Below are 22,318 nucleotides of genomic sequence, written 5' to 3'. Positions count from 1 at the left end.
TTGTCAGTGCTGTGTGGTTTACAGGAGTGGCGGCTGAAGGCAAAATTGAGACATGCCTGGGGGAGGAGGATCTGGGATTTCAGTGAGTAGCCTGTGCCTGGGGCTGGATATCAGAGGGCAAAGGGACACAGGGAGTGGGGTGCTCCTGTTATCATGCAAGGTGAAGTCAGGCGGGCACTGCCCAGAGGAGAGTCCTTGGGTGGTGGAAGGGCTCATTGGGTTTAGGAGATGACACCCGGCTACCATGAGCTATCCCCTTTTGTTAGAGTTGGGTCATAGTGCTGGGCACCCCGAGATCCATCACAGATGTGCCCCCTTCTGTGTAGATAAATCCCAGGGCCAGGACCCCTCAGTTCCGGATCAAAATAGTTCCCAACAATCAGTGACATGGTGTCCCATGGATGGGATCTTGAAAAGAGGGACAATTGTCTGACTGAGCCTTCACCAGAAGAGCCTGAGGCCCCGAGCTCGACATCCCCAATTCTCAGCTCGACTCTGTGGCAACTCTTGGAAGCTAAGAAACATGAGCTGGATCTCTCAGCTGGCAGAAGGTGGTGCTGAGAGCTGGGTTCGAGTCCTAGCCCAGCCCCTCAATCTCTCCATGCCTCACTTTCTCCTCTGTAGAACAGGAATGCTGATGCTCATGTCCCACGCCTCTGCCTGGTGCACGTTGACTGTGGGCTCACTGGGACAGAGACTGTCCCTCAAACAGCGTCTGTGCAGCTCCACGTAATGCTCCTGCTCATCCAGCGAGGGCTGAGTGAGGATAAGGTCCTGGGGTGACTCTAGGTTCTCGGCTGCTCTACTGACATTGCTCTGGGTCCGACTGCCCCTCCCCTGTCCAGCTCGTCAGCCTGGGCTGCTGAGTGATGGTGACCTAAAAGGAGCTATGGCCGTCTGACTCTCTGCTGGGGGTCTGCCCCATTGACTCCCGCTGGGGCCAGTAAGGCCAGATCCCCAGGTGAAGACGCCAACCTTGCTCTGAGACATTGAGGGATGTTTTGGGAGGAACTAGGAGGCTGCTTGGATCTCTCTCCCACCCCCAGAAAAACCAGGACCTCTCCCACCCCATCCATAGCCCACGGGTGTGTGTGTGTGTGTCTCTGGATTCTCCCTGGTTGTGTCTGACCCACACCCCAAACAGGAAAGGTGAGGGGGTTCAACCCTAGGAAAGATGCCAACCTATGGTGCCTACTAGGGAGCTTAATTAGCTAGGGCAGTCACAGGCCTGGACCTCTGTCCTGGTACATTTCTCCTCCGTCTCTCATGCTGGGGCACGCCGGGTGATGCTGTCCAGCTGGGTCCATCCAGGGTAGTTAGAGCCCACCAGGGAGCCAGTGCCTTGGGCAGGGTATCCAGCAGGGCCCCCTGACCCATTCAAAACTGCCATGGCTCAGCCCCCCTCCCAGAGCCTGCCTGCGTAGGCCAACCCCGTGCCACAGAGAAGACCTCTGGAGCTGTGGCGCTCTTTGTTGTGCTCGCTAGGCCCCAGGGGCATGTTTTTTTGATACACAGAGAACACGTCAGTGCTTATGACAGTTGATTCAGGCCTGACTTTGTCATTTTGTAACTACCTGTAAAGCCCTCTCCATCCAGGATTACTGAACATCCGGGACGGCTGGTATCAACCGGCCCCAAGTCAGTGGGTCCAGATCCACAGCTGGTGTAACCCAGGACTGCTCTGTTTGCTAGGGCGACTGACACCAGCTGGGGATCAAGTCCCCCCGTACTCCATCTCTTGCTCCCCTTCGCTGCCATGTGGTCAGTTTCATGCTCCTTGTTTTTGTCTCCCAGCTGGGAGCTCAGCTGGGTGTTCACTGCAGCTCTGGCGCTTGGCCTGTCAGAGGGCAGGGGACAAGCTGATGGGGGGGGACAACAGGTGGCATCACCCCCCAACCCCCCCCATGCCAACACTCAGTTAATGCAGCAGGCCCCTGTCAGCCAGGATGGGGGGTTCGAGTAGCAGAGCCTAGGCAAGCTGGGATTCTGGTCCAGTGACTAAGAGAACCCGAAGGTCAAAGGGGAATGGACACAGGGCCTAGGGCCACTCAGAGCACCCAGCCACCAGGGGCCTGCCCACAGCTCCATGCTCAGAAATGGGGAAACTCGGGGGCGGTGAGTCCCACTTCAAACTGACCCTGAAGGAGGCGGCACAGGAGGAAAATCGTAGGCATGGAGCACGCTCACACCAGGGCAGTGCCTGCCCTGGGAGCGACCCAACAGCTCCCCCCGGGGCAATGGGCACACTCACACCAGGAACACTGAGCGCCCTGGGACTGACCCCACAGCTCCCCCTAGGGCAATGGGCACATGCCCATCAGGGGCAGTGCCTGCCCTGGGGTTGCCCTGCAGCTGTCCCCCAGCCACACTCGCACCACAGGCTGTGCACACTCCGGGGCCATCACCCCCATATAAAACAAGATCTTTATTTACAATACCATTAAATCCGCCTCCCTGGCACAGAGGCAAAGGTCGGGGCAGGGGTGGGGGGCAGAGAAGTGCTGTCACCAGGTATACGTCTCCAGCCCTGGCATGCCACTTTTTGTGGGCAGGAGTGAGCTCAGCCATGGCCGAGCCCCAGAACCCAGGGCCTTGGGCCTGGGCAGAGGCCTGAGTCCCACACAGTCCCTCTGGGGTGGCGCGAAGCCCCCCACCCTACACACAGACGCTCCCTGCCTGCAGTCCCAGGCCTCACTCCAGCTCGCGCAGCAGCTGCAGCTCGAAGACCTGGAGGTGCTCCTTGAGCTGGTGCCGCATGTCCGGGGCCGCCCGCCGCTCCCGCTGTAGCTCACAGATGCGCAGCCGCAGCCGCTGTTCTCGCCGCTTGCAGGCCTGCAGCTGCCGCTGGACCCGGTCAAGGGCCTCCAGGGCTGCCTCCGCACGCCGCTTCCACAGCAGGGCGCTGCCCACCTGGTAGCTGTGCTCGCTCTGGATGTAGGCGCCGGCTGGGGGCGGCAGGCGCAACATGTAGAAAGACGGGGAGACGGGGCGGGGCGGCTCCGGGGCAGGTGGCGTGGGGGCCTCTGAGGGGGCATCTGTCTCCGGGAGCGCCGGCGTGGCTGTGGCTGCCTCCTGCCCTGTGGCCGCCTCCTGCCCTGTGCCAACGGCTGGGTACTCCAGGAGGATGTCCGACAGGCTGGCCAGGATGACGTCGTGCTGATCTTCTAGCTCCGCCCCCTGGGGGAGGGGCCCGGGCAAGCTGCGGTGCTCAGTGGTGGGGGCGGCTGCGGGCGTGGCCAGCTCAGACTCCTCCTCCTCCGGGAAGCACGAGATATCCGTGTTGGCCAGGGCATCCTGCTCCCCTCGGCCTGGATTGCGTCTGAGGGGACAGAGCTCATCCCACAATGCACTGCAGAGAGCATGCACAGCAGGGTCCCAGAGCCACACACCATCCCAACTCCCCTCAGCCCGACTGCCCAGTCCAAACCTGGGGCAGCCCCAGACCCTCCCACCTACACCCTGACCCCGCTCCCAAGATGACCCAGGCTAGGTTGGGGTGGGGCTAGCGTATAGGAACAGCCCTAGCTTCTGACCACGCCCCTTCTATCTAGTAACATCCAGGGCTGCTCCACCCATTCCAGACCTTCACCCTGCTCCCTGTCCCCGAGATCTGGTCTCCAATGCACACAGCCCAGCAGAGCCAGTTACAGCTCCTCACCCTGACCCATTGTCCCTGCCATGGCTGGGCCCTCCTCAGTCTCACAAGGGCAGACCAGGCCCTTCTGAACCGCACCCCGGGCTGCATAGCCTCCTGCTCCATGTGCTCTGCCTTGGCACATCCCAGCCCCTCACCCCACGACCCAGCCCAGCAGACCATTTACAGGACGGGCACTCACCTCCACCTCCTCCAGGCCCTGGCGGCCTTGGCGTCATCACCCTTCTGCCTCACCTTTGCTGCCCGGCGCGCCTTGGAGAAGGACTCGAAGACGGTGGGGACGGCCCCCTCCTTGAGCCGGTGGTAGCCACTGCGGAGAGACATCGGCAGGCACGAGCTGCCCCCGGTCCAGCTGGCTTGGGGAGAACCCCACAGCCCTGCGCTGGAGGCACCAACCTGGGGGGAAGCTTTCCCGGCGCAGGGACTCTTGGATGGGAACACTGTTCCACTAGCTTAGTTGGGTGTCTCTTTGCTGGCCTGGGAATACTTTTAAGTGGCTCTTCGCCCCATAGAAACCACTAGGCCAGGATGAGGCCCCGACTTTGGCGCATATGGTTTTCAACTTATCAGTTGGTCTGTCCTAGGCCAGGCGTACACTCTGGGTAGCGCAACAGCAGCTCTCATGCTGTAGCACCGGAGCGTAGACGCTTCCTGTGTTGATGGAGATGCAGGTAACCCACCTCCTCGAGAGAATTCTTCTGTCGACCTAGCCATGTCCACACCGGGGCTTAGGGCAGCTGAACTACGGCGCCCAAAAGCGTGAATTTTTCACACCCCTGAGCCATGTAGCTAGGCTGATCTAAATTTTAAGTGTAGACCAGGGCTTAATTTGTGGTCACCTGCATATAGGCTTCGAAATAAGGAGCAGTCTGATTTTTTTTACCCTCTCTCTCACAAATCCCTTAGTCTCTGAAGCACACCTTGTTTTATTCAGGTGCTTAAGGCCCCGATCCCATGATTGGATCCACACAGCCGGCCCTTGGGGTTCCACATTCATAGATTTTTAAGGCCAAAAGATCATCTACTCTGACCTCCTAGCTAACACGGGCCACAGCATTTCAGCCATTCTCCCCTGCCTTGAGCCCAGTGACTTGTGTATACTTACTGTAGAATAGTTACAGTGCTTTACATTCACACCTCACCCAGTTAACTTCCCAGTGCAGATGAGCTCTTTGTCCTATTACACAACTGCGCATTGACTTTAATTAGGTGGGTTAGTGGTTGTGGGTATGTTTACCCTCCCTTACAATAAACCCCACCCTATTTTTATGTTCTCAAAAAAATTAAATGTAAAACCCCCACACCATGCATTCTTTTGCTTGCTAGCAAGACCCTGCATTGAGAGATCTGCTGTAACAAACCGGAACTGTGTTTCAACAGAACTCATTGCAAAATGTGGCCAAGGAACTGTGACGAACAGGCCTTAAGAAAGGCCTTAAGGGGACTCACGGTCCGTCAGTCCTCACAGGGAGAGGGAGATGGGATGTGTCTGCATCTGGGGTGGGGTGGGGGTGCTCAAAATGGACCAGCTCACCTTTGCGGGACGAGGGGGGCGTCTAGACTAGGGGAAACCATTCAGATCAGTCCACCCTCATGGGGAGTGTAAGGCCTGGTCTACACTGGGGGTGGGGGGAATCGATCTAAGATACGCAACTTCAGCTACGAGAATAGCGTAGCTGAAGTCGACGCATCTTGGATGGACTTAGAATCACTTACTTCGCATCCTCGTGGCGCAGGATCGATGGCCGCTGCTCCCCCGTCGACTCCGCTTCTGCCTCGCACCCTGGTGGCGTTCCGGAGTCGACAGCAGAGCGATCGGGGATCGATTTATCGCGTCTACACTGGACTATCGTGTCTACACTAGTACAGATGCACTTAGGCCACGTCTACCCGATCGGCGGGTAGTGGTCGATCTACACTAGACACGATAAATCGATCCCCGATAGATCGACCACTACCCGCCGATCGGGTAGACGTGGCCTAAGTGCATCTGGACTAGTGGGACCATACAGACTAGTTCACCATCCAGGATAGAGGGAGTGTGCCTGGACTTGTAGGTGGGGGAACCGTATGGCCCAGTCCATCCTCACAGGGAGGGGAGGATGGACTGACCCGGAGGGGACTGTACAGACCAGTCTATCTTCACCGGGGGGACATCTGGACTAGAGGGAACCATATGGACCAGTCCAGCTTTGGGGGGACATGCCAGGACTAGGGGGAACTGTACAGACCAGTCCTTCTTCTGGAGGAGTATGTTTGGTCTAGGGGTAACTGTACAGACCAGTTCATCTTCCCAGGGGTAGGAGGAGGTATGTCAGGATTAGGGGAACCATACGGACCCGTCCATCCTTCCAGAGGGCAGATGAAGAGAGTTCAGGGCAGGGCTCCACATGGTCCAACCCATCCTCCCAGAGGAGAGAGGACCTGAACCAGGAATCTATGTGGCTGGTGGTGCTGTTTTTCTCCACCCCTCCACCCTGGCATGCCCAGCTGGGATGCCAGGGGCAGCTGCTGGCATAGTTATGGAGACCTGGTGAAAAAGCTCATCTCCCAGGCTAGCAAGGCTCAGCCTCACTAAAACCACCCAGCTTCAGGACACAGAGCTGGGCGTCCCTGGGTGTCAGTCGGCCTCCTGCACCCACCTGATTCCCACCATCTCAAAGCAGCTCTTGTCAAAGTGCTTGGAGCAGAAGTAGATGTAGTCAGAGGCTGGATTCCAGGGGCCCTGGCCGCTCGGGTCCTTGCGCTGACAGTTCTCCAGCCACACACTGCGCCGTGGGTTGTCCTTCTTGGGTAGCCTGTGAGGACAGAGATGGCACCATTCAGCTTCTGGAAGAAGCATGGGCTGGGGCAGGGGTTCAACTGCCACAAGGAGAGTGTCCATGGGTGCAAAGGCAGATCTAAGAACAACCTCCCCCGCAGGACTTTTCAACCCAGAGATGCTAATGTCCTCTAGGTACAGAGAAGAAAAAGCAAAACCACCTCCAAATGACCCACTGGAGCTGGGACGTAGGACCAACCAGACTGGATCAGACCAAAGACCCCGGTAGCCCGGCATCCTTCTCCGACAGAACCCAGCTGCGTTAGAGGAAGAGGCAACACACCCCCTAGTGGACAGCTCTGGAATAACCTGCCTAAAAGGGGAAATTGGTCCTAACTTCTCAGCGATTCCTAGATCACACCAGGTCTCAGCTGTGGTTTTGGAGCAACAAGCTTTGATGATAACAAGTGAGTCCTTGTGGCAGGAAGTTATGCAGGCTGTGCTAGGAAAGTATTTCCTTTCCATTGGCGTTAAATGTACAGCTGTTCAGTGTACCCAGATGTCCCCTTGCATCTTCCCCACAGGGAGGGGAGGGCGAAAGGGTCAGTTGTAAGGGGAGGTTGTGGGGAGGGCACAGGGCAAGGCTAGTTCTTACCGATGGAAGGAGATGCCTCGATTGCGGGTCTCGCGGGTGTCCCGGGTGCAGCAGCCGGTAGCAGAGCAGTGACGGGGCATCTGTGGGGAGAGAGACAGAGATGGGGCTGAGAATCACTCATCCCCTTTCCAGAGCTACACCCCAGCCAGTGGCTCTCAGTCTTATCCATCTCAACCCTAAGCCAGGACACTCTCCTGCCCCCGTCCACATCTACCCCTCACCCCCCGCCCCAGCCAGGACACTCTCCTGCCCCATCAATACCTACCCCATCACCCTCCTATAACCTGGACACCCTCCCCTACCCATATCTACCTCCCCCCCCACGCAGCGAAGAAACCCGCCCCTCCCCCAGCTACCCCTCCCCGTATAGCCAGGACACCCGCCCCTCCCCCAGCTACCCCTCCCCGTATAGCCAGGACACCCGCCCCTCCCCCAGCTACCCCTCCCCGTATAGCCAGGACACCCGCCCCTCCCCCAGCTACCCCTCCCCGTATAGCCAGGACACCCGCCCCTCCCCTATGAGCATTTCTACCACACACTGGCTGGCTCAGCTTCCCCATATGTGACCCCCCCGACACCTGTTTGGGCCTCCCCAGGTTGAAACCCCTGGAGCCTGCGCAGCAGCTGCGGAGGGGGAAGGAGGGGCAGGAACCAGGTGCCCGGTGGGGGGGGGGCTGATCCCAGGGCGGGGATCCGGGGGGGGCACAACGAGCCGTGGCGGGGCAGGCTGGGAAGGGGGGTGGGAGCGGGGGGCAGGGAACCCCGTGCGGGGAGGGGCAGTTGGGAGGGGGCTGTGACGCGGGGGTATCTCCGGGGGGAGGTCTCCAGATGGGGGGGCGGTGACGTGGCGCGGGGGAGGGTATCCCCGGGGCCGTTTCCGGTCTCACCTCCCCGTTCCCATCACTCCACAGACGCTGCGGTCCAGGTCCGGCGCAGGCGCAGCCGAGCCTCTCGCCCTGTTCTCGCGAGAGCTGGAAGGAGCGCGAGCCCCGTCTGCCCGCGACAACCTCGCGAGAGCGCGGGCGGGGAAGTGGGAGGGGGCCCGGCGGCCAATCAGATTCCAACGCATGCCCCGCCTCCGCCCCTGCTTTGGAGGCGCGAGACAAGCCCCGCCCGTCAAAGCTCCGCCCCTTCCCCTCTCCTAGCCCGCCGCAAGCTCCGCCCCACCCTCAAAGTCTGCTACAGGCCCCGCTCCACAGAGCCCCGCCCCTTCCCTCATTACCTGCCACAGGCCCCTCCCCCTTCCCCTCAGAGCCCCGCCCCTTCCATCATCACCTGCCACAGGCCCCGCCCCTCAGAGTCCTGCCCTTTTTCTCTCCCCCACCCCACTCCTCCAGGGCGATGGTGTCGACCTCCAAGGGCAGGACCCCCAGTGGCCTGGGCAGCCCTGAGGTGGCTCCCTCTCCGGTGACGGGGGGGGGGGGAGAGGTCTGCCTGGTGCCCTCCCAGCCCCAGGGCCACGGATCTGACTTCAGGCTTCCCAGGCTGGGAGGCCGGCGACACGGCGCGTCCAGTTACTTTCATAACTGATGCGGTAAGCCCAGAGATGCCAGGTCTCTGACAAGGAAGTCCCCACCCCGATTGCAAAACTGTCAGGAAAGCTGTTTTATAAAGGTTTCAAATTACTCCTGAAGTATATGGGTTGAAATTTAGAAATCCTAAAAGGGGGGAATACAGGGGTGCAGACCGTCATGTCCACCTGCAGTTCGTGTGCTGAGGAGGCTGTCTGTGGTAGGACCATCCTAGCAAACCAGGCACTTGTCTGAATGTGGTGGGCCCAATCCAAAACCCATTGCAGTCTTCCTGGATTTAGGATGGGGGCCCAGCATGTCACCACCTGGGCCTGATACTGATTCACCCCAGCAGGGCTCTCAGCCATTGGGGAAGAGGTACAGTCTTTACCTTCAGCTCCGGATCCGTGCGAAGGGAAGTCACACTAGGCCAAGGCATGCACAGATGTGTGTCGGTGTCTGAGAAGACCATCCCATTCCTGGTGCAGAGGTCACTGGAGTGCCTCACCAAGGCCGGATGGAGCAGGGGCTCTGGACATCTCTGCCTCTTACAACACCATCCCCTTGCAAGAAGACAGAGCTCTCAGCTGGAGAAGGATTTAATTGCTTTGTAGGGGCAGCTGCGTCTCCAAAGCTTTGAAATATCCTACCACCTCTTGGATCCGCTGATCTCGGAAGGCGCTATCCCCCCACAGGACTCCTTCCCTGCTCCCAGTTCACTGTGCGTCTGCCAGTCTGAAACGCTTACTGATGCCTTGGGCAAAGCTCGGGGGAACATCACCCAGGGTCAGTCCTGAGCCAGCCCCTGTCTGTAGTAGGGTCAGGGCTGGATTCTGATCTCAGCTTCCCTGGAGTCAATCTGGAGTCACACCTGACCAAGATGAAGTTGTTCTGGATTGGTTTAAGTGTGAACAGAATCCAGTCCATATTCTTTAGAAATAACCCCTGGTGTTGGAGATGCAGGCTTGTATCTTCTCTCTGTCCTCAGTTTAAAACCACAGACCAGTTCCTAGACTGTAAGTCCAGAAGGGACAATTATGCTTGTCTCATCTGACCTCCAGCATGGTGTAGGCCAGGGGGTTTCTCCGAATTAATTCTTGTTTCCGGTTCAATAGCTGTGGTTGAACTGGAGCATATCCATTTTTATGAGATGCAGAATCCGAACAGCAAATCCAGCTGTGTCCCCACAGGATCTGTTTCTGGGGTGTGATCCTTCTTCTTTGTCACTCATGTATAAAAGCACAGAAATTGTGTGTTAGAAAGCCCACCCTTTGTAATAGGTAAATCAAGATTTTAGAAGGAGATAAATGCTCATATCCTCCTCAGGTGGTGTGGCTGAGTGATTAAGGCAATGAGGTAGTTATATATTGTGCTCTTGATACGTGGGTTCAAATCCCAGCTTTGCTAAACCTGCTTATTCTTCATCCCTTCACAAACATCTTTCTGCGCTGCACTCATTGCTATGTTCACATTCAGGGACCATGCGAAAGAACTAGACAAAGGAGGGCAAAGTCCCTGCGCTACAGATTCAGTTCATGAGCGGTGCTTACTTTTGGGAGCAACAAAGTTTGGACTTCATTAGCGAAACCAGCCCTCAGTAACAGGCAGCTCAAGTTTGTCTTCATTCTCATGATACCACCATGATTGTATGCACCTGGTGCAAAGTCAGCATGACACATGTTCGTCTTCTTTTTATATGGCATATCCATCACTGGAGGTTTGCAACCAAGGTACCCCATTGTGTATGGACCTCTGCTAATTTCTTTGGGGATGAGTACTGTAGTCCTTTTGATCCACGCATCGTCCACCCCAGACCTTCTTTTTCTGCTTTGTGTTCTTCTGCCATCGACTTTCCCTTCTGGTGCCTGTAAACATGCGTCGCTTGTGGAACCTCTTAAAACGTCCCCAGCAAATTGAACCTTTCTTTTCATAAACCCTCCAATTAACATTTGCTTAGTTCCAGTCATCTCCAGTACTTTGTTGTTGGTTACGTGGTCCATTCATGATATTTTCAGAATTCTCTTGTAACACCATAATTTGAAGGATTGTAGTTTCTTTATTATTGATTGTTGGAATGTCCATGTTTCCCAGCTGTAACTTAACACAGACCAACTGTACATTTGCAAGAGTCAGAAGTTAGTTTTCAGGTTTATGTCCCTTCTCATCAGACGTTTATTCTTCCAGAATAACTCTTGCGCTCTTGCTATTCTGGTGCTGACTTCAGTATCCAATTTGCCATCTTCTGTTATGGTGCTTCCTAACTAGCAATAATTTCTCTCTTGTTGTATGGTTGTGTCATTCACTGAAATCTTGCATGTTTTCCAAAGATTCTTGCATGTCACCACAGCTTTTGTCCTGTCTACTTTCAACTCTAGACCATATTTTTTGCCATATTCATATATAATCTCCACCTTCTTCTGAATCATGCAAGAGCACTGTGTCATCTGCATAGTGAATGTTATTTGCTCATTTTCCATTCATCTTAATACTTTCCTCTGTTTCCTCAATTAATTTAATCAAATACTCACTATAAATGTAAAATAAAGTCAGTGACATCATACCGCCTTATCTCACTCCTCTCTAGATCTCTGTTAGATTTTCATTTTCATCTCCCGTTCTAATTGCCTTCTCATCCCAGTATAATTGTTTTATTACTTGGCATTTGTATCCATCAATCCCTACAGATCTGAATATATTGAGCAGTTTGTAGTGGTAGCTTCTGTCAAATACTTTTTGGAAGTCAATGAAACACAAGCATATTGTTTTCACCTGTTCAACTGATCTTTCTAATATGAGCATCAAAGTTTCACAATGGTGTTTATGGTGCCTTTTCCACATTCGAAATCATCTTCTTGTTTGCTTATTTCCTGATTGGTCTTTCCTTGTATTTGGTTCTGAACAACTTGCAAAAGTCTCTGAGATACTAGGCTGCTTGTTCTGTAGTTGTTACGGTCCATAGCATTGTTCTTTTCTGAGATTTGGATACACATTGAAGTTGTCAAATCCTTTGGCAAGTCTGCTGTCTCATACATGTTCTTCATTAACTCTGAGAGGCCTTTGGAACCTGTCATAAATATAAAGGGAAAGGTAAACACCTTTAAAATCCCTCCTGGCCAGAGGAAAAATCCTTTCACCTGTAAAGGGTTAAGAAGCTAGGATAACCTCGCTGGCACCTGACCAAAAATGACCAATGAGGAGACAAGATACTTTCAAAAGCTGGGAGGAGGGAGAAAAACAAAGGGTCTGTGTCTGTCCGTGTGATGCTTTTGCCGGGGACAGAACAGGAATGGAGTCTTAGAACTTAGTAAGTAATCTAGCTAGATATGCGTTAGATTATGATTTCTTTAAATGGCTGAGAAATTAAGTTGTGCTGAATAGAATGGATATTCCTGTCTGTGTGCCTTTTTGTAACTTAAGGTTTTGCCTAGAGGGATTCTCTATGTTTTGAATCTAATTGCCCTGTAAGGTATTTACCATCCTGATTTTACAGAGGTGATTCTTTTTACTTCTATTAAAATCCTTCTTTTCAGAAACGGAATGCTTTTTCATTGTTTCTTAAGATCCAAGGGTTTGGGTCTGTGGTCACCTATGCAAATTAGTGAGGATTTTTACTAAACCTTCCCCAGGAAGTGGGGTGCAAGGGTTGGGAGGATTTTGGGGGGGAAAGACGTTTCCAAACAATGCTTTCCTAATAAATAAACCCAGATAAACGTTTGGTGGTGGCAGTGGAAGTCCAAGGGCAAAGGGTAAAATAGTTTGTACCTTGGGGAAGTTTTAACTTAAGCTGGTAAAAGTAAGCTTAGGAGCTTTTCATGCAGGTCCCCACATCTGTACCCTAGAGTTCAGAGTGGGGAAGGAACCTTGACAGAGCCTTAAGCCCCTTTGCTTTAAATCAGCTGGTTTTCCATCACAACCTACTGCTTTTCCATTCAGATGTCTTTTTATGGCTACCATGCTGTCTTCATCCATTATTGACAGGTGCTTATTTGATTGATCTCTAGCTGGTTTTTCAGGCCTATCATCACCATATAATTCATTCCTATATTCTCACCATCTCTCGTTCTTGTCTTTAGGGCCTGTCAGATATGGTTGCTTTTTGTCAATAAGAGTTGTATTGGTCACTTTCCTTCTGTAATCAAACCTTTTGATACATCTCACTTTGTTTATTTTCTTTATCCAGTTCTTCAAATTATTTGCATTTCTCATTCAGTCATTAAGACTTTGCTGATCTGCATTTATTATTTATCATTTTAGCTAGTCTTTGGTATTCGTTTTCTGTGGTCGATCCGTGTGCTTTTACTTTCCGTCTTTCATCTAGCAGCGCAATGATTTTGTCTATTTCCAGGGGTTTTTAGTAGCTACTGTAAGCAGAGTCAGAATGAGCTGTACCCTGACATCTGGTGGTGAGCTGTGGAAAAGGACTTCAGGGACTGATCTCGTTTGCATGAGCACACCCACCTTGCCTAACATGATGGACTGCCTGCCCAAATGGTCACTTTGGCTGCTGTGGGATCGCCAGTCTCTTTGTTATTGGGGCAGGAGTAATAAAGGGTTGTTATCCTGGTTATCTGAATCAAGGACAGTAGAACTGTACTTGGCATTTTATGATGAAGGGACTCACTCTCAACGGAGCAGCACTTGATAGGCAAGGCACATGGGTTCCAAAACCAATGAATTGAGAGAGGTTGGGGACAGGTATGTGTACCTGGTAGTGTGGGGCTCTTCTGAGGGTCCTAAACACCACTTTGGCCCCTCCTCTCTCTCTACTGTGTAACAGCAGACCTAATTTTGACTCCATTAGAAGTGTTGTTACATGCTGCAGAGCTGAGATCGCTGATACCTAGGTCTAAGCATTGGACCTACTTTGGGCTTGTGGTGCACAAGTGTTGAGGCCCCCCCCTACTGCCAGGTAAACTCACTGAGAGCTGATGTAGCTGAGAACTGTGCTAAGTAGGGGGGCCCTGAAGACAAGTTGGTGAGTGGCTAGCCAAGAGGAGAGCGGTGTGCCGCAGACAGCAGGAGAGCAGGACCTAGGGGTGACAGTGGACGAGAAGCTGGATATGAGTCAGCAGTGTGCCCTTGTTGCCAAGAAGGCCAATGGCATTTTGGGATGTATAAGTAGGGGCATAGCGAGCAGATCGAGGGACGTGATCGTTCCCCTCTATTCGACATTGGTGAGGCCTCATCTGGAGTACTGTGTGCAGTTTTGGGCCCCACACTTCAAGAAGGATGTGGATAAACTGGAGAGAGTCCAGCGAAGGGCAACAAAAATGATTAGGGGACTGGAACACATGACTTATGAGGAGAGGCTGAGGGAGCTGGGATTGTTTAGCCTGCAGAAGAGAAGAATGAGGGGGGATTTGATAGCTGCTTTCAACTACCTGAAAGGGGGTTCCAAAGAGGATGGCTCTAGACTGTTCTCAATGGTAGCAGATGACAGAACGAGGAGTAATGGTCTCAAGTTGCAGTGGGGGAGGTTTAGATTGGATATTAGGAAAAACTTTTTCACTAAGAGGGTGGTGAAACACTGGAATGCGTTACCAAGGGAGGTGGTAGAATCTCCTTCCTTAGAGGTTTTTAAGGTCAGGCTTGACAAAGCCCTGGCTGGGATGATTTAACTGGGAATTGGTCCTGCTTCGAGCAGGAGGTTGGACTAGATGACCTTCTGGGGTCCCTTCCCACCCTGATATTCTATGATTCTATGATTGAGAGCGAGCGGAGCAGAGTGGACAGCAGGTGGCGTGGCTAGCAGGGTGGCTGGTGTAGAGGTGTAGCTGGCGGTGAAGTTTGCAGCAGAACCCCATGGAGAGGTGTGGCACTCAGCCATCAACCTGAGCAGCAGAGCATGTAAGATGGTCCCCCCATACCCACCTCCACCCAGGCTTGGAGGTAAACTCTGCAGATGAACTTCTGAACTCTGGGGCTGTGCTGACCAAGGTCAGAAACTGTGGGTGGGGTGACTGCTGGGTTGCTGGACTTAAGACCCTGGGGGAAAAGGACACTACTAAACTTACTTGGAGGTGGGTCATTTGCTCATGGTTTGTGTTATGAATCCTGTTGGTGGTGTTTCCCCAACATAATGCTGCATTGTTTCCCTCCTTTATTAAAAGGCTTTTGCTACACTCAGACTCCGTGCTTGCGAGAGGGGAAGTATTGCCTCTTAGAGGGCCCAAGGGGGTGGTATGTAATTGTCCCAGGTCAGTGGGTGGGGGCTCGAGCTGGGTTTGCATTGTGTTATTGAAACAGAACCCCTAGATACTGAACCCGGCCCTTGTTGCTGCCAACTCTGATGGGCAGAAGAGTTGCACTAGTAACTTCTTGCCTACATGTTTATCTGCATCTTTGAGATGTTCCCAAGTCAATTGGTCCTTGTTTTCATGAATGCACACATGACATGGGTTAAAAACTGGCTAAATGACAGGTCTCAAAATGTGATTGTAAATGGGGAAACATTCTCAAGCAGGGTTGTTTCCAGGTATCAGTTGTTGGCCCTGTGCTACTTAACATTTTTATCAGCGAGCTGTGGGAAAACATAAAATCATCATCACTGATGAAGTTTGCAGATGACACGGTGATTGGGGGACTGGTAAATGATGAAGAGGGCAAGTCCCTGATACAGAGCAACCTGGATCGGTTGGCAAACTGGGCGCAAGTGAACAATACACATTTTAATATGGCCAAATGTAAAGTCGTCCATCTAGGAACAAAGAACGTTGGCCGTACCGACAGGCTGGGGGACTCTCTCCTGGGAAGCAGCAACTCTGAGAAAGATTTGGGGGTCGTGGTGGATAATCCCAATGCGACGCTGTGGGCGAAAAGGGCTAATGTGATCCTGGGAGGAGCAAATCCGGGACTCTCGAGTAGGAGCAGAGAGGTTGTTTTACCTCTGCATTTGGCCCTGGGGCTATTGCTGCTGGGATCCTGTGTCCAGTTCTGGTGCCCACATTGAAGACGGATGTTGATACATTGGAGAGGGGTCAGAGAAAAGCCACAAGAATGAATGAAGGGTTTTAAAATCTGCCTCAGAGTGATGTAACCAAGGAACTCAATCTATTTAGTTTAACAAGGAGAAGGTTAAATGGTGCCTTGATCCCAGGCTTTCGGAGCCTACAGGGAAACAGAAATTTGCTCTTCATTCCAGCAGAGAAAGGTCTAACACAGGGGTGGGCAAACTTTTTGGCCTGAGGGCCACATTGGGGTGCGAAACTGTATGGAGGGCCGGGTAGGGAAGGCTGTGCCTCCCCAAACAGCCTGGCTCCCACCCCCTATCCTCCCCCTCCCACTTCCCGCCCCCTGACTGCCCACCTCAGAACCCCTGACCCATCCAACCACCCCTGCTTCTTGTCCCCTGACTACCCCCTCCCAGGACCCCCATCCCAAACTGCCCCCCCGGGATCCCACCCCCTATCCAACCCCCCCTGCTTCCAGTCCCCTGACTTCCCCCCAGCCCCTATCCACCCCCCGTGCCCGACAGGCCCCTCAGGACTCCCACGCCCTATCCAACCTCCCGTTCCCCAACCCCTGACTGCCCCAGAACCTCCGCCCCATCCAACCGCTCCCTGTCCCCTGACTGCCCCCTGGGACCCCCTATCCAACCCTCCCACTGCCGCGTGCGTGCACGTCCGTGCGTCTGCCGCCCCCTTACCATGCCGCACAGAGCGGCAGGAGCTTGCAGCGCCGCTGCCCGTGCAGCGGCGTGGCCGCGGGGGAGGGGGGACAGCGGGGGAGGGGCCGGGGGCAAGCCTCCCCGGCCAGGAGCTCAAGGATCTGGCCTGCGGGCCGTAATTTGCCCACCTCTGGTCTAACATGATCCAGGGGCTGGAAGTTGAAGCTAGACAAATTCAGATTGGCAATAAGGTGTAATTTATTAACAGGACGATAATTAACCATCAGAACAATTTACCAAGTGCTGGGCAGGGGAATTCTCTATCACCGCTCATTTGGAAAGCTTGACAGACCGTTTTTCCAAAAGATTTGCTCTCAGTCAAATGGGAATTAATTCAGGGAAGAGCTAAAGCTTATGTCACACAGGAGGTCAGAGTAGATGATCACAGTGGTCCCCTCTTATTTTATAGTCTCCGATTCTGCAGGCACTCGAGGCCCACGCCAAGGGCTGGATTAAGGGCTAGGCACTATGGGCCTGGATGCACAGAGGGATTTAACTGTTGCAATGCTGAGCATTGCAGGACCTACGCAGTGGGCCCCGGAAGATCACAGGAACGTGCTGCGATTCACAAAGCCTGAGCACTGCGCCTAGGTGGCTGCACAATGAATGCAGGGAGAAAGGAGCCGGAGAATGAGAGTGGCCAGAGCCAGCACACTGGGCGGGGAGCTGCCTAAGCTAGCTGATGGGAGCTGCCGATCAGAGGGGGCGTGTGCTAAGCCCCCACCCTTCTCTCAGAGGGGGGAGCCTAAGGCCAGAGAGCAGGGAGGTGCCCTTTTCTGCTTGGAATCCACAACCAGGAGCTTTCTCTGGAGCTCGGTACCTCTGGTGTTTCGGCGAGCAGCGGCCCTCTCATAACTGTGAGCCCAGAGGTTGGAGAACTCCCCTGGAAGCCATGTTCCCATTCCCCCCATGAAGCAATGTTTTGGTCCCATGAGGCATTGCAAGCCCTTCCCAAAATGCCCTGCGGCTAGTTGCACTGTGGGAGAGCTTTACAGGAGCTCCTCCTTGCATGAACTTGCCTGAGATTCCCGAGCCAGTGAGCGGCCTTTGCACATGCCCACTGCATCTGGCCCTGCAAGGCTGTGAATAGCTCTTGGAGACAGGCATCCTGGCTCAGGGGGGTACAGAGCACAGGCCCGGAGGCAGAAACATAGGCACAGAAGGAAATTTTTGCTGCAAAAAACCCCCTGGTGGAACGTGGTCTCACCCCAGCCCTGACCCATCTGTGACACAGTGCCACCCAACTCCCACACTGACCGGGAAAACAAATCAAATCACCTTCGCCTCACTCTCAGCCACCCCCCACTTTTTTCCAATTAATTTTGTTGTTGTCTATCTGCTGCCTGCGTCTCCTCGCAATCCCCTGGGCACGACCATTACTGATGCTCAGCGGAGCCACTTCGCGCTTCCTTTTTAACAAGCCCTGGTGGAATTCGCTTTGGTTACTTGCCTTTAATGAGGCAGCCGAGGCTCACGTCTTCCCCCCTGGGGAGGGAGTTGTGGGTCTGCTTCTAGACTCTACATTGGGCCTGGCATCTGCGCAGCCAGATGTGGCCTCTGGATTTGGCTGGTGTTTTGGTGCCCACCTCCAGTCATCTCAGTCCTGGTTTTCAGCACCCAGGATGAGAATTCAAGCAAAGAGATCACCCTTCTCCCTCAATTTTGGATCCCTCCTCTGGCTGCCCCTTCTCTAGCACATCAGGCTTATGTGGTCTTCACTTTAAAGGCCCTTCCTGGTGTATTCCCCGCCCCACCCGGGCCACGACCACCACGCTGACCACTGAGAATAACTAACAGGCTAATTGTACAACTGATCAATGAAATTGTTTTTAATTGTTCACTTTATTAATATAACTTCATAAGCAAAGTTTTATGAATGAAACAACATTCATTCATAAAACCGGTTACCCCAATAACTGGCTAATTGAGTTTCACTTTCAATCCAATTGCTGCTTAAATCGCTGAAACTTGCACTGGTTCAACACTGTAACTTCTGCTCACTGTTTGTCATTTATTATACTTGTCTACGTTGGAATTTCTGTTCCCTGTTTGCCATTCCTTACACTTGTAACCCTTCTGCCCGTCAGAGTTGGCAGCAACAAGGGCCGGGTTCAATATCTAGGGGTTCCATTCCAATAACACAATGCAAACCGGCTCGAGCCCCCACCCAGTGACCTGGGACAAATATATACCACCCCCGCTGGGCGCCTCCAAGAGGCAATACTTCCCCTCTCGCAAGCACATAGTCTGAGTGTAGCAAAAGTCTTTTAATAACAGAGAGAAACAATGTGGCATTATGTTGGGGAAACACCACCAACAGGATTCATAACACAACCCATGAGCAAAAAAAAAAACCCACCCCAGGCAAATTGGGGCATGCCCTTTTCCCTTTGGTTCTTGAGTCCAGCAACCCCAAATCACCCGAAGTCCCAAAAGTCCAATGCCCCAAAAGTCTCTGTCCCTGGTCAGGGCAGCCCCAGAGTTCAAAAGTTTATCTGCAGAGCTTTACCTCCCAACCTGGGTGGAAATGGGACAGGGGTAAGAGGCACCTTACGTGATCTGAAGCTGACCGCCCCATAGCTCCATAGTGGCGCTCCACTCCGCCAGCCGCCCCACAAACTCCTTCGCTCAGCTGCGCTCCGCTCCGCCAGCCGCCCCACGAACTCCTTCGCTCAGCTGCACGCCGCTCCACTCCGCCAGCCGCCTCATGAACTCCTTCGCTCAGCTGCGCTCCGCTCCACTCCGCCAGCCGCCCCACGAACTCCTTCACTCAGCTCCACGGCCCACAAGTAGCTCCTGCCAGCCACACACTGTGCCGCATCGAACTGCTCCACAATATATCTTCAGGCTCCCCCACTACTTAACACAACACTCAGTGATTTCAGCTCTTAGGTGAATTCAGCTTATAATAGGGGAGCCCCAGTGCTGGTGCACTGTCAGCCCAAAGTGAGCTCAGCAGCCTATAACTAGACTTCTAATGAAATCAAAATTAGCTCTGATATTCCACAGTGGAGAGAGGAGGAAGTGCAATTAGCATGTAAGGCCCTCACCAAGGGGCCCATGCCACCAAGTATTAATACTTGTCCCCAGCCTCTCTCCATTCACACAGTTTTGGAACCCATGACCCTTGCCTAGCGAGTGCTACTTAGTTGATGGTGAATCCCTCCATCATAACAAAAGGCCACGTGCAGTTCCAAGCACAGTTCCCATAATCAGGGTAATAACAATTTATTCTTCCCGCCCCAATAACAGAGACACTGGGGATCCCACAACAGCCAAAGTGACCATTTGGGCTGCTATGGTCTCATTCTAGGCGTGGTGGATGTGCCTATGCAAATGAGATCGGCCCCTGAAGTTCTTTTCCACAACTTGCCACACCTCACCACCAGATGTCAGGGTGGAGCTCATCCTGACTCTGCTTACACACTTGTCCATATTGTAACTCAAACTCCATTTTAACTTGTCCCAAACTCCATTTTAAAATGCTTACTCCGTTTTGTAAAAGCTTGCTGCAACCTTCATTTTTGCAAAACCCTGCTGTAATCTTACTAGTGTAGTTTAGCTGTGTGAATGAGGTATGTATGGATGATGGAATCAACCTCCAGCCCCAGCCTGTCCTGATGAAATAAAGTGTAAACACCAATGGGTGAAGATGCAGACAACAGCCCTGAGAAAGCAAGAAGAGTCCATCCTCGAAAGAAAAGAACAAAAGTACAATTGTAGAAACATCAAAACCAGGTCCTAGGCTGAAAGTCACGTCTGCAATTGACGGGTGATCAATCACCCCGAACCCAGAGGCAGCGTGACACAGGAAGACCTAAAGACTCTGGATTCAAACTAAAGCCTATAAAAAGGATGGGTGAGATGGAAGACTTTGGAAGATAACATTCTGCTGCCAACATGGAAGGGTATCGGTGTATGCCCGACAGAGACCCAGGTTTTCCTTGTGCCCGGCTTTCCTGGCCAGTTAGCCGCCACAAGCTAGGAACCCAGGCCACGAACTCAAGCTACATTCAGGACTGGTAACTGTCTAGCAGCTGCAGAACATTTGGGGTGTGTGTGTGTGTGTGTGTGTGTGTATACATAGGTATTAGATATTAGTTATTGGTCTTAAATCAAATTGTGTTATAATAAACGTGACATCTTGTCTTGTCCCCTGAAACGATCCCGTGTAGTTTTATCTGTGATCTTGGGATCATAATGTGATCCTGGGAGATGTAAACATAGGAATCTCAAGGAGGAGCAGAGCGGTTACGTGCCCTCTGCATTTGGCCCTGGGGCAACCGCTGCTGGGATCCTGTGTCCAGTCCTGGGGGCCACCATTCAAAGAAGGATGCTGAGAAGTTGGAAAGGGTTCAGAGAAGAGCTGCAAGCATGATGAAAGGATGGGAAAACGTGGACTCCAGGAGCTGAGTTGGTTTATTTTAACACAGAGGAGGTGGAGCAGGGAGGATCAGGACCTACACAAGGAACAAATATTAAATAATGGACTTGCCAGTCTAGCCGACAAAGCTCTAACAAGATCCAATGGCCAGAAGTTGAATTAAACGAATTCAGACTGGAAATAAGGTGCACGTTTTTCACAGGGAGGGTAATTAACCCTTGGAATGATTTACCAGGGGTCACGGTGGGTTCACCATCACTGGGGATTTTTATATCAAGCCTGAATGTTTTTCTAAAAGATCTGCGCTAGCTCAGGCAGGAATTGTTTCGGGGAAGTTCTCTGGCCTGTGTTATACAGGAGGTCAGACTAGATGATCACAATGGCCCCTTCTGGCCTTCGAATCTATGGGATCTATGAACATTTGGACTTAAACCAGCTGCAGCTGCATTGGAGTCAATAGTGCCAGATCCCCGGCTGGTGGCAATCGGCCACAGCTCCATCAGAGTCAATGGGGAGAGCCCCCAGCTGGTATGAATCAGCCATCGCTCCATTGGAGTCAATGGGGCAGGCCCCCGGCTGGTGTCAATGGGTGCTGTTCCATTACTGCCATCAAGTCGGCATCACTCCATCATTTAAATACTGACCCACACCCACTGAGGCCAGCTGGGGATCTGGCTCCCTTGCCATTTGCAAGCACGGAAATGATCAGTTAAGGCACCTAAAGATTCATGGCAGGACCTGAGCGCTGCTGAAAACTCAGATAGTGTGTTATTGTCACCTTCAAAATAAGAGGTGAAAACTTGACCAGAGCTTTGCCATTGATGTCAATGGAGCCAGGACTTCACCCAACCTCACGAAGATCACAGAGCCATTTCCATTGGGCATTTTGGGTAATTTCCCTCCAACGCATCAACCATGAACATAAAATTGGTCAGGCCAGGCCAGACCCAAGATCTGACTAGTTCAGTATCTCTGGCAATGGAAGCATGACAAGCTTCAGAGAAAGCACTGGAGAAATGTGGGGTAATCTGTCTCCCGTGATGTTCCCTTCCTGACCACTAAGAGCGATCATCTTCAACCCTGAAGCATGAGGATTTATAACCCTTCCAATAAGCCATGTTCATTGGGAAATGCCCAATATGCATCAGAAGCAAAAGCCATCACATTGTCATCCTCACCCCAGGGATATGGACAGGTCATTTATTTGCCTTCTGCCTGGACACCGAAGTTGCAGATGCCGTGTTTCAAAAGATGCTTTATTTGAATTTACTAAAATCAACCAGAGAAATGAGCCCATTTGGATTTGGATTCAAGGGTGATTATGCCCCTGGCATCTGTTGATCAGAAGCGATCTTTGTCCAGAGCGGGGCTCATTCCTTTAATTTAATTTCAAATGTCATCATTCTGTCTCCTCCCGGCTCTGGGGCTGTCACCTGAAAAGGACAGAAGGACAGACCTTCAGCACCACTTCACTGGCTAGGCAGCGGGACGGAAGAAAAGGATCTAGGGGTTCGGGTGTATCACAAATTGAATATAAGTCGACCGCATGGTGAGGTTGTGAAAAAGGCAAATATAATTTTGAGGTGTATGAATGGGAGCATCGTATGTCAGACATGGGAGGACATTGTCCTGCTGTAGTTGGCATTGGTGAGGTCTCAGCTGGAGGACAGTGCCCAGTTTCGGGTA

At 52.7% G+C, this 22,318-nt stretch overlaps 2 protein-coding genes across 4 annotated transcripts in view; one reads left to right on the top strand and one right to left on the bottom strand.

Moving 5' to 3' along the window:
- Nucleotides 1-2,412: 2,412 nt before the first annotated feature.
- The window catches only part of THAP7 (THAP domain containing 7), a 91,940-nt gene continuing 72,034 nt past the window's right edge, over nt 2,413-22,318 (bottom strand). Inside the window, exons 1-5 of one of the 3 annotated variants that reach the window (XM_073322098.1) lie at nt 7,959-8,064; nt 7,072-7,151; nt 6,298-6,453; nt 3,837-3,965; nt 2,413-3,349 (exon numbers count right to left, since the gene is read on the bottom strand). In XM_073322098.1, coding sequence (XP_073178199.1) covers nt 2,692-3,349; nt 3,837-3,965; nt 6,298-6,453; nt 7,072-7,151 — 1,023 coding nt within the window. In that variant the 5' untranslated portion in view covers nt 7,959-8,064 and the 3' untranslated portion in view covers nt 2,413-2,691. Of the gene's footprint in view, nt 3,350-3,836; nt 3,966-6,297; nt 6,454-7,071; nt 7,154-7,958; nt 8,065-22,318 lie in introns of those variants that run through there. The other 2 variants (XM_073322100.1, XM_073322099.1) reach the window with 2 other exon arrangements.
- RFPL4A (ret finger protein like 4A) overlaps nt 8,542-22,318 on the top strand; it is a 34,461-nt gene continuing 20,684 nt past the window's right edge. Inside the window, exon 1 of the mRNA XM_073322131.1 lies at nt 8,542-8,605. The gene's annotated coding sequence lies outside the window, so the exon portion shown is untranslated. The remainder of the gene's footprint in view (nt 8,606-22,318) is intronic.

The sequence above is a fragment of the Lepidochelys kempii genome, chromosome 23 (assembly GCF_965140265.1).
Source record: "Lepidochelys kempii isolate rLepKem1 chromosome 23, rLepKem1.hap2, whole genome shotgun sequence".
Lineage (NCBI taxonomy): Eukaryota > Metazoa > Chordata > Testudines > Cheloniidae > Lepidochelys > Lepidochelys kempii.
This window is presented reverse-complemented; position numbering and strand designations above follow the sequence as displayed.